The following is a 16203-nucleotide window of genomic DNA, read 5'->3' as shown; positions in this document are numbered from 1 at the left end:
AAAATGTATAACTTGTATTTTGGTTTATACTTTACAAACACTATCACATTATTAGTTTATTTAAATTCTTGACAGATGAAAACATTGCAAAAAATTGACAAAATCTGACTGCTGAATTTCCATTTCCATATCTCCTAAGGGTTTTGAATATGATTTATAGTAATGATATTTATCCAGCTTACTTACTGTTATGCTTTGCCAATCGCTATCTCAAATGTTAGCAAGTCACATTTTATATAAACATTTATGATGTGAAAACCTATATCAGTTAGGAATATTTTCCTCTCTCTTTGCTACTGGAACAATGAAACGCTCAAATTGCTTAACGAAAAACACATTAACAACTTTTTTCAATAATTAAAATGCTTATTGCCCAAATAATGTTTTAAACAAACTAAAATTCAACAAGTTGCATGATTCATAAAAACCTTTAAAATATATGCAGCAAATTACCTGATTACTTTCAGTCCTATCAGAAAGTTTTATTGTAAGACCTCATCAACTTCCATTGGTCTGTTGCAGGAGGGACAGTTGTCCTGCAAAATGAGGGAAAGTCGTTTAAAATCGAGTTGCATAGGAATTTCTCATAGATGATGGTGAATCTATGGAATTCTCTATACCAAATGTTTGTGGAGGCTAGATCATTTGGTTATTTCAAGTGAAATGTGAAAACCGAGCCTATTTTAGCTATTCAAGCCTATTTTATCTATCTATATTACTAAAACTCTTTGTTTGTGCCGGCAATGTGTTACTCTGCTCTGCTTTTTCCTATCTTCTTCCAAACGCTACACCACAGCCTTCCCATTTCCCATATTCTACTCACATTTTCCCCATCAAAGCGATAAACATCTTCCCGTCACATTCCTACCTATATTTTCGAAGTTATTCATGATTTAAAGTTTCAAAAAAAGCAAAAACCGCTTTCTCAGAGAGCGTCCAGTGATGATGTCACAATGTCTCTCACAGTGCACCATTCACAATGGGCTCTCAAGCTGCCTGCCGACTGCCACAATGACATCACAATAGGACGTTGCCAACCTTAACAATGGCCTCTCAAGCTGGCTGCCTCTCACAGTGCACCAATCACAATGGGCTCTCAAGCTGTCCAGACCCTGGCATTTCTCTATGACCTGGGTAGGTCCTGGGGCAGGGAATGGGAGTGAGGGAGGAGGATGAAGGAATTGAGGAGGGAGATGGGGTAGGGTCACCAGTTGACCTTTATAATTGAGGGTGGGAGCGGAGGGCACGTAATCCCTCATCGTAACTCCTCATAAAATAAAGATCAAACTTCAAACTGGTAAGTTCTCGTTTAATCTTACTATTTTACTTCGGAGTCACGTGAGTGACTACGTGAAGATTTTAAAGCTCTGTGATTTCAAACCGTGTAACAGTCCATGCTTCACTCACTGCCGAAGTCATCCAAGGGAGGAAGTATGTTATCGTAATCAAACATGAATCAGTTTTTTAAAAAACAATAACAATATTTATTTTAAACAAAGAAAAATAACGCTCCCCCGGGCTTAAATTATATATTTGCAGAATTTTAAATCCTTTCTGCAAATAATACAGGTTTAGCAATCGGCTTATTATAGAACGTTTGGAAAGTTATTTCCGTGGACCACCCCGCTGTTGCCAGGATATGGTCCAATGGCATGTCCATATGGTCCAATGGCACGTCCATTCCGTAAGTGGCGGCGCTGTGAAACGGCTGCGGCTCGCCTGCAGTCTGTCTGTTTTTACTTTTTTGTGTTCTTTTTTTTGTCTTGTTCAGTTAAACTTTTGGTTATTAGGTTGTGTTATGTGTGTGGGGGGGTGAAACAGGGCTTTCTGTCTCTCCCTTCGGGGGAATGCGACTTTCTTGTCGTATCCCCCTTCTCTTCCCCCGTCTGAGCTGAGGCCTAATGGCGACGCTGGCGGCCTCCAACCTGCGACCGACCTCGAGGCTTCGGAGGTAGAGCCAGCCAGTACAAACCAACGCGAGGCTGGCCGTCTTCGAGCTGCGGCGGCGTTCGGGCAGCGGCATGACTCGGCGCTCCAGTGAGGGTGGACGGCTCGGGGCTGAGACACTCCTGTGAGGGCGGCCCGGCTCCCGGCTGGAAGGTGCTCCCGTGTGGGCAGCCCAGCTCCCGGCTGGAAGGCGCTCCCGTGTGGGCGGCCCAGCTCCCGGCTGGAAGGTGCTCCCGTGTGGGCGGCCCGGCTCCCGGCTGGAAGGCGCTCCCGTGTGGGCGGCCTGGCTCCCGGCTGGAAGGTGCTCCCGTGTGGGCTGCCCGGCTCCCGGCTGGAAGGTGCTCCCGTGTGGGCGGCCCAGCTCCCGGCTGGAAGGCGCTCCCGTGGGGGCGGCCCGGTTCGGGGCTGAGACGCTCCCGTGGGTGCGGCCCGGTGCGGGGCGGAGACGGTGCTCCGGTGGCTGAGGCGGCGTTCTGGCGGCGGTGACCTGAATCCGGGGCTCGGCCGCGGGCCAGTGGATGACATCGTCGGGAGCTCGCGGGTCACAGGTTGAAGCCTGTTTTCCGGAGCTCCCGTGGCAACAACTGCGTCCGCTGGACTGGAGGGCGGCAGCTTAGACCACCCTCGGGCCCACGGAGCTTGAACCGCGGGACTGACTTACCATCGACCGGTGGGGTATCGCCTCAGCGCAGAGGGAGAAGAGGAGGGAAGAGACAGCAACCCTAAGACTTTTGCCTCCATCACAGTGAGGAGGTGCTTGGTGAACTCACTGTGGTGGATGTTAAGTTGTGTTTATTGTGTGTTGTTTATTATTACATGTATGGCTGCAGGCAACGACATTTCGTTCAGACCGAAAGGTCTGAATGACAAATAAAGGATTCAATTCAATATTCCTAGCCGCCGATGTAGCTGCTGCCCTGGTGGAGTGAGATGTAAAAATGTCAGTACCCACCCCAGCAGCTCCCAATACCTGTCTGAGCCAATCTAGAGATGGTTTGTACCGACACCCGACCATGTGGCTTTTTGTAGCTGACCCATAGTGCCTTTTCTCTCCCTCTGGATTCTTTGGTTGTGTTGAGATATTGCAGCAAATGTGTCATGACACATAAACGGGGGTCAGGTGGGTACGCCCGGAATTCCATAGTTAGTCCTGAAGTTCCCGGTCTGCTCTGCTTAACCAGCTCCCAGATAGTAAATGTAACTTGGTCAGCTGATATGACCATGTTGTCCAGTCTGAGAAGGTGTAGGGACTGGACCCTTTAGGCTGAGACTAAAGCCATCAGCATTACCGTTTTCAGGGTGAGCTGTTCCAGAGTCAGGGATCTGGCTGATGACCATCCCCTTAGAAATGACAGGACGACACTTACGTCCCAGATCTGGATGTACCTTGGTTTAGGGGGGTTGGTATTAAGGATGCCTTTCATTAATTTGGCCACCAGCGGATGTGATCCTATGGACTGTTGTCCTGGTGCCTGCCATAGATAGGCTGACAGAGCACTCCTAGCACAATTAATTGTACTGTAACTCAGACCTTCATCGTAGTGAAGGCTGGACAGGAACTCCAGTACGTTCGTTATGGTGGCTGTTCTATATGTTGTCCCTGTTTTTGAACAGTACGCTTCCCACTTCCTGATGCTGGTGAGGTACTGTTTCTTGGTGGATTGTCGGTGAGATGCTGTCATCATGTCCATGGTCCTGTTTGACAGTCCCAGGTCCAATAATGGTCTTTTTAAATTCTGCAACCCAACAGATTTATTCTGTCATGGCACGGATGACTCTCGCCTGTGACAGGGTGGACCAACAGATCTGGTCTCCTGGGAATGGTCATGGGTGGTTTAGTGACCATGTCAAGGACCACAGGGAACCATGGCTGTGTAGGCCAGTCGGGTACTACCAAAATACCTGAAGCAGAGTCCATCTGTATTTTGCGTAGTACCCGACTGATGAGGCAGAAGGGGGGAAAGGCATAGAAAAACAATTTTCCCCAGTTCAGCGAGAATGCGTCCATCGCTGCTGCCTCAGGGTCTGGTTCCCATGTGACATATGTTGATACCTGGTGATTCAGTTGGGATGCGAAGAGGTCGATATCTGGTGTTCCATATTGCTTTGTAATTTCAGCAAATACTTTGGGGTTTAACATCCATTCGGTGTTATTGAATTTTCGTGACCTGGTGTCTGCCACTGTATTAAGCTTACCTGGTAGGTAAGTTGCTGATAGCCAAATATGTCTGTCGATACACCATTGCCAGATTGTGTTGACCAGATTATCACATGATATCGATTTTATCCCGCCCATATGATTAATATAGGCCACCACTGTGGTATTGTCAATTTGTAGGAGGACATGCAAATGGTGCTTAGCTGAACAGTAAGCTTTTAGCCCATAAAACGCACCCAACATTTCCAAATAGTTTATACACAGGGTCTGTAGTAGTGATGATTCTTGTATGTTCCATCTACCACCCGTACTAGATATAGTGTTAGTTGCTCCCCAGCCTTGAGCACTAGCATCCGTTTGTATCGTGAATGTTGGGTTATTGATAACGATGGGGCTGGAACTATGCCAAATGTTCACTTTCCACCATTGTAATTCTGATATTGCTTTAGCTGGTAATTTCATGGTTCGATCAAAATGACCTGCATGTTGTTTTAGCGCTTGCACCTTTGCTCTTTGTAAGTTTTGGTAATGCAAAGGTCCAAGCTGGGTAGCTGGAAATGCTGCTACTAATTTCCCAATTACTCTTGCCACCTGTCGAATAGTTGGTTGATTGGCAATCATTAATTTGTTGCAGGCTTGTGCCAATTCTGCTGCTTTTTATTTTGGCAACGTTACAGACATGTGGACTGAGTTAATTGTGAATCCCAGATAGTCCATAGTTGTGGATGGCGTCAACTTAGATTTATCTGAATGTAAGACAAACCCCAGAGTTTCAAATAAATGTTTGGTAGCTAATACTGCTGATTTAGCTAATTCTAAGGTTTTGCCCACTATCAAAATATCATCAAGATATGCCATGACAATATGTTTTTGTTTTCTTAGTATTGCCAGGGCCGGTTTTAATATCTTGGTAAATAGTCTTGGGGCTGATGTTAGACCATTAGGCAACGCTTTATACTGCCATATTGGCCCCATCCAGTTAAACTTTAGGTATCTACGATGATCCTTATGAATGGGTACTGAATAGTATGCATCTTTTAAATCGATACATGCCATGAAGTATCCTCTGGAAATCAATTGTTTGGCAATAACAAATGTTTCCATTTTGAAATGTATATACTTGACAAAAGTATTCAATGTCGTTAAGTCAATGATGATGCGACATCCACCATCTCTTTTGGTTTTTGTAAAGATATTTGATACAAATTCCAAAGGGTCATGTTCCGATTTCTCTATGACTCCTTTTGTATGTAGTCTCACCAGTTCTGCCTGTCCCTCGCATTTTTATTTTTGTGAGAGGGTAAACTCCCTGTGGGGTGCATGCTGAACTGGCGGCATACTTTATTGAACAAACTCAATTTTGTATCCCTGAATACTTTGTAGTATATAATTATCGAGAGTGATAGCCCTCCATGCTTCCAAAAACAGGTGTAACCTTCCCCCTGTTAGTAAAGGCCCTGCACCTTTTATGTTCTGGAAGGAACCAGACCCACCTACCTCCATTGTTACCGGTAGAATATTCATTTCTTGGGTTTCCGGCTCTTCATCTGTCGAGGTGTTGCTGTGTGGGGTTGGCGCATCTTCCATGGGGTCCGCTCTGGGCCCTGTCCTAAAAAAGACCTCCGGGGATGATATGCGTGCCCCATGCTTTCACCAGTACCATGATGTAGATGCCTACTGGTGGATGCGTTGGGGTGCTGCCGTCTGGGTTGCATGGCCTTGCTCGTTCCGGGGCCTGCCCTAATGAGTCCAAGTGCTTTAGACTCCTCGTCCAGATCTTTTACCTGCTTTGGCAGGTCTTTACCAAATAGCAGGATTTGAGGTTGTGAGGTCGGCGGTTTGCACAACCCTGCAAATTTGGGATTGAGGGCAGGTCTTATGGCTTCTTTCCGTAGGTTGTTGATTTCGTACTGTGTATTACACAGCAGAGCCAGGGTGTCTTGTTGGTTGTTGGTCATTTCGACACCATCCACGGAACGAGCATATGATGTTATGGCTGACGTCAGGAGCTTCAGAATTTTTTGGAGTTTTAGTTCTTGGGTTTGAATGCCCAACCCAATGTACCCCCAGATTTGATTATTGACGGCCGGTACATTGAGCGAAATACAATTCTCCGGTGGCGTGTATAATTCCAACGCCTCATTGACTACCTGTTCTTGGAGTGGGTTGAAGGACAGATAGTCAATGCTAGCCGCCAGTTTGGGCTGTAACGGCTGTCCCGCTCGCGGTGTTACAGCGTAGCGGTTTACCATTCCCAGCAGCTCTTCCTGTTCCTGCACCCCTAGCATACTGCTGTTGTCTTCAGCCAAAGACCCCTCTTCTTGACCAGCCCAGCCCTGGTCACCAACGCTCCCCTCTGCTGAGGGAGATGCGATGGCCAGTGCTGGATATTGCACTGTAGCGGGTGTGCTTGCACTCCCTTGGCGGGCTTGCCCCATCTCCCGGAGCAAGTCCCGCAGGAGCATTTGCTCCATCAACCGCTCCATGCGGGACAAACGGTCACCTTTGCCGCTCTCCGGCGGTGTGTCTTCCATGCCGGACTCATCGGAGTCTACCGGCCGGTCCGACTTCTGTTTTGCCTTGCCTCCAACCTGCTGCGGTGGTTCGAGCTGAGCAGCTTGCGGCGTTGGGCTCGGCTCTACAGAAATTTTGTCGGTAACTGTGGACCGCAGCGAGTGCGGTCCAGGTGCCGCCGAGCGCCCCCCACTGCTGGAACCCTCCTGGGCCATCGCAGTCGGACGGGGTGCGACCTTCTTTGTTTTCCTGCCCTTGTCCATGTTCTCTATGAAACAGAGCACAACAAGGGTTTTTCAAATATGACCTCAGAATAAGTTTTACTTACCTAGAGGTCCCGTTTTAAACTCTGTTGCGGGAGAGCTCGTTCTCCCGCCCGTCGCTGTTGCACTGCGTGAGACGCTATGTCGCGCATGCGTGCTGGCGGGGTCTTCACGTAGTCACTCACGTGACTCCGAAGTAAAACTATGTTTCTTTTTTTTCCATTGGCTAATTTGATTTGCAATTTGGGATCTTATTGTTAGCCTTAACATCGCTAGATTAGAAAGGGAGCAGAAAAGGCAGGGGTTCCTCTATAGTAGTAATCTAGTGACAAAACAAACAAAATGCTTAATGGATATTGTGAGGGCAGATCTGGTCTTAGATATTATATTACATTAATTTACTGACAAATAGGAAGAATTATTTGGAACCTTTGGAACTGTATAGCAATATAAATCATTGTCAATGGAGAAGGAGGGAAAATAATTTTATAAATGAATAATGGCCTTCAACAGTCAATGCTTCCAATTATGTTTTTCAATTATAGGTTACAAGAAAACCTTTGTTTCCTGGAGATTCTGAAATTGACCAGCTTTTCAGAATTTTCCGCACACTTGGCACACCGAATGAGTCTGTGTGGCCTGGAGTTACTCAACTACCTGACTATAAAGCAAATTTTCCGCGGTGGAGCAGACAAGATTTCAGCAAGATACTACCCAATCTGGACATAGATGGCAAAGATCTGCTGATGGTTTGTAGAATTTATGAATAAATTATTAATTGTAATATTTGTAAAGTTGTACCACATTTAGATGCCACATTTAAGGAATGAGTTTGTACTGATACATTGTTACCATTCTTCTGAAATCATGTTTTTGTAATGGTTGACCCAGTTGTCGGAAGTGTTGGGCTAAAGGTCTCGCATTTTGATTTGAATCATAACACTCATAATTCAAAAATTTCAACAGTGTAATTAGAGAAGTGCTCACTTTTAAAACTGAAATAGAATAAAACAGCAGAGCCATTTGGGGGTTCAGATATACGTCTTTAAAAGCTTGTAACCGTGTTAAGAAAAACAAAGATTAATGATAATAATTACAGTGATTGATACAAATACCGATAGATGCTCCTGAACACATCATCAGTGATGTAACCTGGGGTCATTGGGTGTTTCGGGTCTTTCAACATCAGACACCCTCACCCAGGCGACCCAGCCGTGGTTGACCAGACCATGACTTGTGTTCAGGTGGCATTCGGCATGGACCTCCTCTCCTGATCCAGAGCCATCTCGAGGCCTTCTCCGCTGCCTCTGTGGTGTTCTTGATGGCCCTTCTCCTCGCCACTCCGTTGATGCCCAGTGCACTCAAGGCTTTGTAGAACGATTGCCCTGCAAAACCTCTGTAGCCAACCTCGATGGGCATACACCTTGCCTTCCAGCCCTGCTTGCGGCAGTCTATGACCAGTTCTTCATATTTGGCCATCTTCCTCTCGTGGGCCTCCTCCAGACGGTCCTCCCACGGCATTGTCAGTTCCAACAAGACAATGTTTTTGGTCGCCTCTGAGACCAGGAGGATATCTGGCCTCAGGGTGGTCGTGGCAATGTGCTGTGGGAACTTCAGCTGTTTCACCAGGTCTACGGAAAGCTGCCAGTCCTGCGCAGTCGCCAGGATTCCTGACGGATTCCTGGCTGCTGTGGTTCTTGGCAGCTGCACTCCGGCCTTCACGAAGGTGATCATCTGGGTGGTGGGGCGTTCTCGTCTGCAGCTGCTGATTCCCATGCTGATGGCTTCTGCAATGGGTTTGAGAACCTGGTCGTGATGCCATGTGTACCGGCCCTGCCCAAGAGCCTTTGGGCAACAGCTCAGGATGTGTTCCAACGTCCCCTTGCCTGAGCATTGCGGGCAATCTGGAGATTCCGCCTTGCCCCAGATGAAGAGGTTCGATGGGCTGGGCAGGACATCATACACTGCCTGGACCAGGAACTTGATGCGCTGTGGTTCAGCCTGCCAGAGCTCAGTCCATGTGACTTTTCGGTCAATGGCCTGCTCCCACCTTGTCCAGACTCCCTGCTGCTCTGGTACACCTTTCCTCCTCCAGCCTGCGCCTCTCCTTCCCCTTGGCCTTGTCAAACTGGGGAGATGAGAAGATTCCCAGGCCTGCTCTTCCCCGAGTCACTGCTCCCACCAGGACTCTGTGGCGTATCCGGGACTCTGCTTGCAGCACGGCTTCGCCGGCTCTCCACTTCCTCCCAGTATTCACCTCCACCCCTGCTTGAGCCACCTTGGGGTCGCTGGAGTCCCTGTACAGCATCACCTCTCTGGCCCGAGTCACCTTAAACTCCTCCTCCAGGGACTTCAGGGGCAGCAGGAGCTTGGTGTTATTTCCGTAAAGAGCGATGCTGCTAAGGCTCCTGGGCAGTCTCAGCCACCTTCTGGGAAAGCTGCTGACTTTCCTCTCCAATCTCTCTACGATGGATATTGGGACTTCGTAGACAAGCAGTGGCCAGAGTATCCTTGGCAGGATACCATGCTGGTAAATCCATGCCTTGAACTTGCCCGGAAGCCCCGACCGGTCCACTGCTCTCAACCAGCTCTCCAGCTCCTGACAGGTTGCCTGGACAGATGCTGTATCCTTCAGGCTGCTGTTAAACACCTTGCCAAGACTCTTCACTGGCCTTTCGGAGACAGTTGGGATTGGTGTCCCTTCGATGCTGAAGCGGAACCTGTCCATGACTTTGCCCTTCTTCAGCACCAGTGACCTTGATTTCCTGGCTTAAACCTCATCCTTGCCCATCCAATCAGTTTCTCCAACCCCTGCAGGATCCACCTGCCTCCTGGCACTGACTCAGTGGTGACAGTCAGGTCGTCCATGAAGGCTCTGATTGGTGGTTGGCGCATTCCTGACTTGGTCCGAGGGCCCCGGCACTCTGGCTCAGCAGACTTGACGATCATGTTCATCGCCAAGGCAAAAAGGATCACAGAGATGGTACAGCCTGTGATGATCCCAACCTCCAGTCTGTGTCATTCTGATGTTACTGACCCTGATGAGACTCTCATGCTGAACTGGTTGTAATAGTCCAGGATGAGATCTGCCACTTGGCCCGGCACATGATGCTTGGCCATGACTGTCTGGATCAGCTTGTGCGGGATGGAGCCGTAGGCGTTGGCCAGGTCAAGCCAGAGCACTGTCAGGTCTCCCTTGTTCTCCCTGGCTTCTCTGATGAGCTGGGTCACCACTCCCGTGTGCTCTAGACACCCCGGCACTCCAGATAAGCCTCCCTTTTGCACTGAGCTGTCGATGTAACCATTGCTGGAGAGGAAGTTGGTCAGCCGCCTCGCCACTATGCAGAGGACACTTTGAACCATAATATAAAATGGATGAATGGATGGACTGATAATGAGACAAAGGATCAAGAGTCAAGATTGTTTACTTGTCATATGCAGCAGCAATGGAACAATAAAATTCATTGTTGTAGCTTTACAGGTACATTAACGCAACACAACAAATAAATACAAAATAATCAATTGTACAATAAAACAATAGTACAATAAAACAATAATCACATCATTTAGCATCACACAGTGTGGAAACAGGCCCTACGGCCCAACTTGTCAACACCAATTAAGATACTCCATCTACATTAATCCCACCTGCCCGCGTTTGACATATATCCTTCTAAACCTATCCTATCCATGTACCTGTCCAAATATCTATTAAGTGTTGTGATAGTCCCTGCCTTATCTACCTCCTTTGGAATCACCTCCGTGGATTGTCACCTTGTCGTGGTGGAGAAGCTTGTGTGGACCTGAGATCCTGAGAGCGATGCCCTCTGGAGCTCCTGGTAGGGCCACCCATGGCGGTAGGGTTGAGGGTGAGGTCCCTGACAAAGAGCAATCCAACCAGTGCTGGGACCCCAGCTATTTACAATATATATATTAATGATTTGGACGAGGAAATTGAATGCAACATCTCCAAGTTTGCGGATGACACAATGCTGGGGGGCAGTGTTAGCTTTGAAGAGGATGCTAGGAGGCTGCAAGGTGACTTGGGTAGGCTGGGTGAGTGGGCAAATGTATGGCAGATGCAGTATTATGTGGATAAATGTGAGGTTATCCACGTTGGTGGTAAAAACAGGAAAGTAGACTATTATCTGAATGGTGGCCGATTAGGAAAAGGGGAGATGCAACGAGACCTGGGTGTCATGGTACACCAGTCATTGAAAGTAGGCATGCAGGTGCAGCAGGCAGTGAAGAAAGCAAATGGTATGTTAGCATTCATAGCAAAAGGATTTGAGTATAAGAGCAGGGAGGTTCTACTGCAGTTGTACAGGGTCTTGGTGAGACCACACCTGGAGTATTGCGTACAGTTTTGGTCTCCTAATCTGAGGAAAGACATTCTTGCCATCGAGGGAGTACAGAGAAGGTTCACCAGACTGATTCCTGGGATGGCAGGACTTTCATATGAAGAAAGACTGGATAGACTCGGCTTGTACACGCTAGCATTTAGAAGATTGAGGGGGGATCTTATAGAAACGTACAAAATTCTTAAGGGGTTGGACAGGCTAGATGCAGGAAGATTATTCCCGATGTTGGGGAAGTCCAGAACTAGGGGTCACAGTTTAAGGATAAGAGGGAAGTCTTTTAGGACCGAGATGAGAAAATCATTTTTTACACAGAGAGTGGTGAATCTGTGGAATTCTCTGCCACAGAAGGTAGTTGAGGCCAGTTCATTGGCTATATTTAAGAGGGTGTTAGATGTGGCCCTTGTGGCTAAAGGGATCAGGGGGTATGGAGAGAAGGCAGGGATGGGATACTGAGTTGGATGATCAGCCATGATCATATTGAATGGCGGTGCAGGCTCGAAGGGCCGAATGGCCTACTCCTGCACCTATTTTCTATGTTTCTATGTAAACCTCACCTGTTCAGGTACCTGTCAAGTTAAATCGAGTTTATTGTCATGCACAAGTACTGTGAGGTCCAATATAATGGAAATTTTACCGGCAATCGCATCACAGGCACATAGACTTAGACAACATACAAAACATAAGTTATTCATAAATTATACAACACTCAAAGAGTGCAAAACAAGACATGCCCAGAAGTCTTTTGAATGTTCTAATTGTACCGCATCCACCACTTCCTTTGGCAGCTCCATTTACTCACCATCCTTTGTGTGAAAAAAATTGGTTCTTAGATCCCCTTTACTCAAACCTGTGCCAAATAGTTTTGGACTTCCCTATCCTGGGAGAAAGACTATAACAATCTGAGTTATTTATTTCCTTCATGATTCTTTAAACCTCTGTAAGATCACCGCTCAGCCTCCATTGCTGCAGTGAAAACAGTCCCAGCCTATTCAGTCTCTGCTTATAACACACCCTCCAGTCTTGGCAACATCCTCGTGAATCTTTTCTACAGCCACTCGTGCTTAATCACATCCTCCCTATAGTAATGCAACCAGAACTGCACACAATATTCCAGGTGCAGTCTCAACAACATCTTGTACAGCTGTCCCATAACATATTGAAGATATGTTCTGAAGAAGGGTCTCGACCCGAAATGTCACCCATTCCTTCTCTCCAGAAATGCTGCCTGTCCTGCTGAGTTACTCCAGCATTTTGTGTCTACCTTCGATTTAAACCAGCATCTGCAGTTTTTTCCTACATGTAACATGTTGTGCCTTGTCTAATGAAGGCAAACATGCCATATGAATTCTTCACCACCTTTTCCATCCATGTCACCATTTTCAGCGAACTAAGTACTTGTTCCCCCAAGTTTCTCTGTTCTATAATATTCCCCAGGGCCCCCTCATTTAGTAAGTCCTGCCCAAATTTAACTTCCCAAAATCCATTACTTTCCACATGTCTGAGTTAAATTTTATCTGCCCACTCTCCCAGTTGCCCTAGATCCTGCTAGCCTTAGGCAATCTTCTTTACTGTACACCACACCATCAATCTTGGTGTCATCCGCAAACTTATTCTCATTCAAATTGTCAATATACGTTACAAACAGTATTGATCCCAGACCTCCAACCTGAAAAACAACCCCCCCCTACCAACACCCTGTCTCTTTCTACCAGGCCAATTTTGCGTCCATTTGGCTAGCTCATCCTGCATCTCATGATCTAAACTCTCAGACCAGCCAACAAAGCGGGACCTTGTCAAAAATCCTGCAAAAGTCTACGTAGATAATATCCACTGCACTGCGTTTGTCAGTGCTCTTTGTCACGTCTTTAAAGAAGCTCACTCAAACATTATTTCCTACACATAAAGTCAGGCTGGGTAATTAGACCTTGCCTATCAAATGCAGATAGGCCCTGCCTCTCAAAATCGCCTCTAATAACTTACCCACCATTGATGGAAGCCTCACCTTGGCTTGGTATCCTGGCTTGTCCTTGCAGCCATTCTTAAAATAAAGGCACAATGTTTGCTATCCTCCAATTTTCCAGTACCCATGGCTATCGATGATACACATATCTCGGCCAGAGCCCTTACAATTTCTTCCCTTGCTTCCCATAACTTCCTAGAATATACATGGAATATACTTGATCAGTTCACAGGGGTTTATCCACCTTTATGTGCTTCAACACCACCAGCAACACCTCTTTCACAATGTTAATATGTTTCAAAACATCCCTGTTCTCTTTTCTGAATCCCCTAGCCTCCAATAACTTTTCCACGGTAAATCCGGACAAGAAGTACTTATTTAAGACCTTGTCCATCTCCTGCGCCTCGACACGTTGACAACCGCACTGATGGGATCTAATCTCTCCCTGGTTACTCTGGTCTTAATACACTTATGGAACTTCTTATGATTCTCCTTTACATTATCTGCCAAGGATATCTCATGTCCCCTTTTTGCCTTCCTAATAAGTATCTGGGTTACAGTCAGTTGTTTGGAGATGCTGGTTAAGAATGTGTAATTAGCACCATTTTTAAAATTCAAGTACAGGTACTAAAATGTTCCACTTACCTATTTAATGACACTTTAGTAAGCAAGTTGTGAAATAGATTCATTTTTATTTCTAGCAAATGCTCCAGTATGATCCTAACAAGCGAATTTCTGCGAAAGTTGCTATAAGTCATCGATTTTTCCGTGATGTAACTATTCAGCTACCACATTTACAGCTGTAGAGTGATCTTCAATCCGAAAATAAAGAAAACAGCTTATTTACTTGCTTTATATATTTTTTTAATGCACTATTTACCTAGCAATTATGCTATTTATCAGAAATTGAGAATTGCACTTGTATTTTGTCAAGTGTGCAGATTAAATAAAAATTTGTCATAATCTCTGAAGACAATGAAAAATACAGATATGTATTGCATTGTGTGCAGCGGTTCAGTAAGTTTAAAATGTTTTATTTAGATTTTCTAAAATGTTATCTGTGAAATCCCATGTTTTAATAAAAACAACTTGGAAATATAATAGGAAATAGGTTGATATTTAAATGGATATAAATTGGTATACAATAAAGGAATAAAAGATCCTGTAAACCTGGTTTATTTATTTTTATTTTTAACATATTTTAAGGCTTAACCCCAATTCTATGCCTAGGTAAAGAAAATAACAGCTGTCTAGATTTGCTGGTTTTCTAATTAATGAAAAATTCAAATATTCATTTCTTTATCAAACCATAGAATCGGAGAATTCCATTTAATCCATGGTCTACATTGAATTAGATAATTGAAACAGGGCCCCTATGGATATTGAAAATTGATCCATACTCCCATTCACTATCCATTAATCCAAAATACATATCTGGATATTGAATGTGCATATCCAGGACCTTCCATGTGTTTAAACGAACAAAAGATGTCACGCTTAAAAAAAATTACGAGAATATTTGCTCATAGTAAAATTATAGGTGTTCATGTTACATAGAAAGGAGAAAGAAAGAAATTCTAAACAAATAATCACATGTATCCTCTTGGTTAATAGTTGAAACCAGTCTTGGTTGGGATTGCATGCTTTGATTTTTCTTTCCCCTTCTGCAAGGACGTGGCTGAAATCCTACTGAGCATGTCACCATATGTTTCTTCAATTTATGAGTTCTCATTGTGTATTTAATACCAAAGAGGTGACCAAGTTGCCTTGGGGAAATTGTTTTGCCATGTTGTTTATTTTTTAATTATTGATTTTGTAGTTTGAGTAATAGTATAAATAAATACCATTGAATGTAAATACTGGTTTGTGAATTACAAGTTATTTAGCATTGTGATTCTTTATTTTCTAATCCATAAATTGTAATAGTATCCATAGACAAAAAGAAACAAATAGATTTCTACTGTTTTCTTTAAACTACTCTTGGACTGAAGTTTGGTAGTTGTACAGCACTTTATTTAGTTTTGTTTTCGTTTAGAGATACAGCACTGAAACAGGCCCTTCGGCCCACCGAGTCCGCACCGACCAGCGATCCCCACACATTAACACGATCCTACACACACTAAGGACAATTTACACTACACCAAGCCAATTAACCTAAAACCCGTATGTCTCTTTGGAGTGTGGGAGGAAGCCGAAGATCTCAGAGAAAATCCATGCGGTCACGGGAGAGAACGTACAAACTCCATACAGAAAGCACCCATAGTCGGGATCAAACCCGGGCGTCCGGCGCTGTAAGGCAGCAACTCTACCACTGCACCACCATGTTGCAAGTGATCCCGTGATAGTATGTTAAATTGCTAACTGAGTCAAAATCCATAGCGTGCATAATAATTGTGGAATTCATTGAATTAACTCATTGAACTATGCCAAATGGAGCAGTGCCTTGAAAAGCAGCAGCATCTGGCAAGATATTTTTACACTTGCCCATTTGCTTTAATAGTGGGTGTTCTATTTTAAGTTTATACAATATTAAATGTCCAAGTATAATACAGAAGAAATGTGAAATACAACATCTAACAGTAAAAAAAACTAGAACACGGTCAATATTTTCAGATGGTTGCTATTGTCTGCAGTTTCCAACCTCATTCTAAAGTGAAACAGGTCATAGCTATTTTTTTCAACAATCCTTACTGGAACATACTTAATTGGAGGTCCTGACAGTAAAATCACATCTGGTAATAGACAATAGGCAGGAGTAGACAATTCGGTCCTTCGAGTGTGATTATGGCTGATCATCCCCAATCAGTACCCGGTTCCTGCCTTCTCCCCATATCCCCTGACTCCGCTATCTTTAAGCAGGGCCGGCCTTAGGAGGTGCGGGGCCTAATTGGGAATTCCCCTCCCGTAGAAATATATAAATAAATAATTAAGATTGAGTCACGTGTCGTGAGTAACATGACAATCCGGGAGAGAGTTCCTTTCACAGCGTGTGGGGAATCT

The 16203-nt window shown here is 45.2% G+C and overlaps 1 protein-coding gene across 1 annotated transcript in view; it reads left to right on the top strand.

The window, feature by feature from the left end:
* Window positions 1-15060, top strand: part of LOC116974940 (cyclin-dependent kinase 2-like) — a 34807-nt gene extending 19747 nt beyond the window's left edge. The window contains exons 6-7 of the mRNA XM_033023559.1: window positions 7428-7631; window positions 13905-15060. Coding sequence (XP_032879450.1) covers window positions 7428-7631; window positions 13905-14009 — 309 coding nt within the window. The 3' untranslated portion in view covers window positions 14010-15060. The remainder of the gene's footprint in view (window positions 1-7427; window positions 7632-13904) is intronic.
* The last annotated feature ends 1143 nt before the right edge of the window (window positions 15061-16203 follow it).

Source organism: Amblyraja radiata, chromosome 7 (genome assembly GCF_010909765.2).
Source record: "Amblyraja radiata isolate CabotCenter1 chromosome 7, sAmbRad1.1.pri, whole genome shotgun sequence".
NCBI classification, from domain to species: domain Eukaryota; kingdom Metazoa; phylum Chordata; class Chondrichthyes; order Rajiformes; family Rajidae; genus Amblyraja; species Amblyraja radiata.
This window is presented reverse-complemented; position numbering and strand designations above follow the sequence as displayed.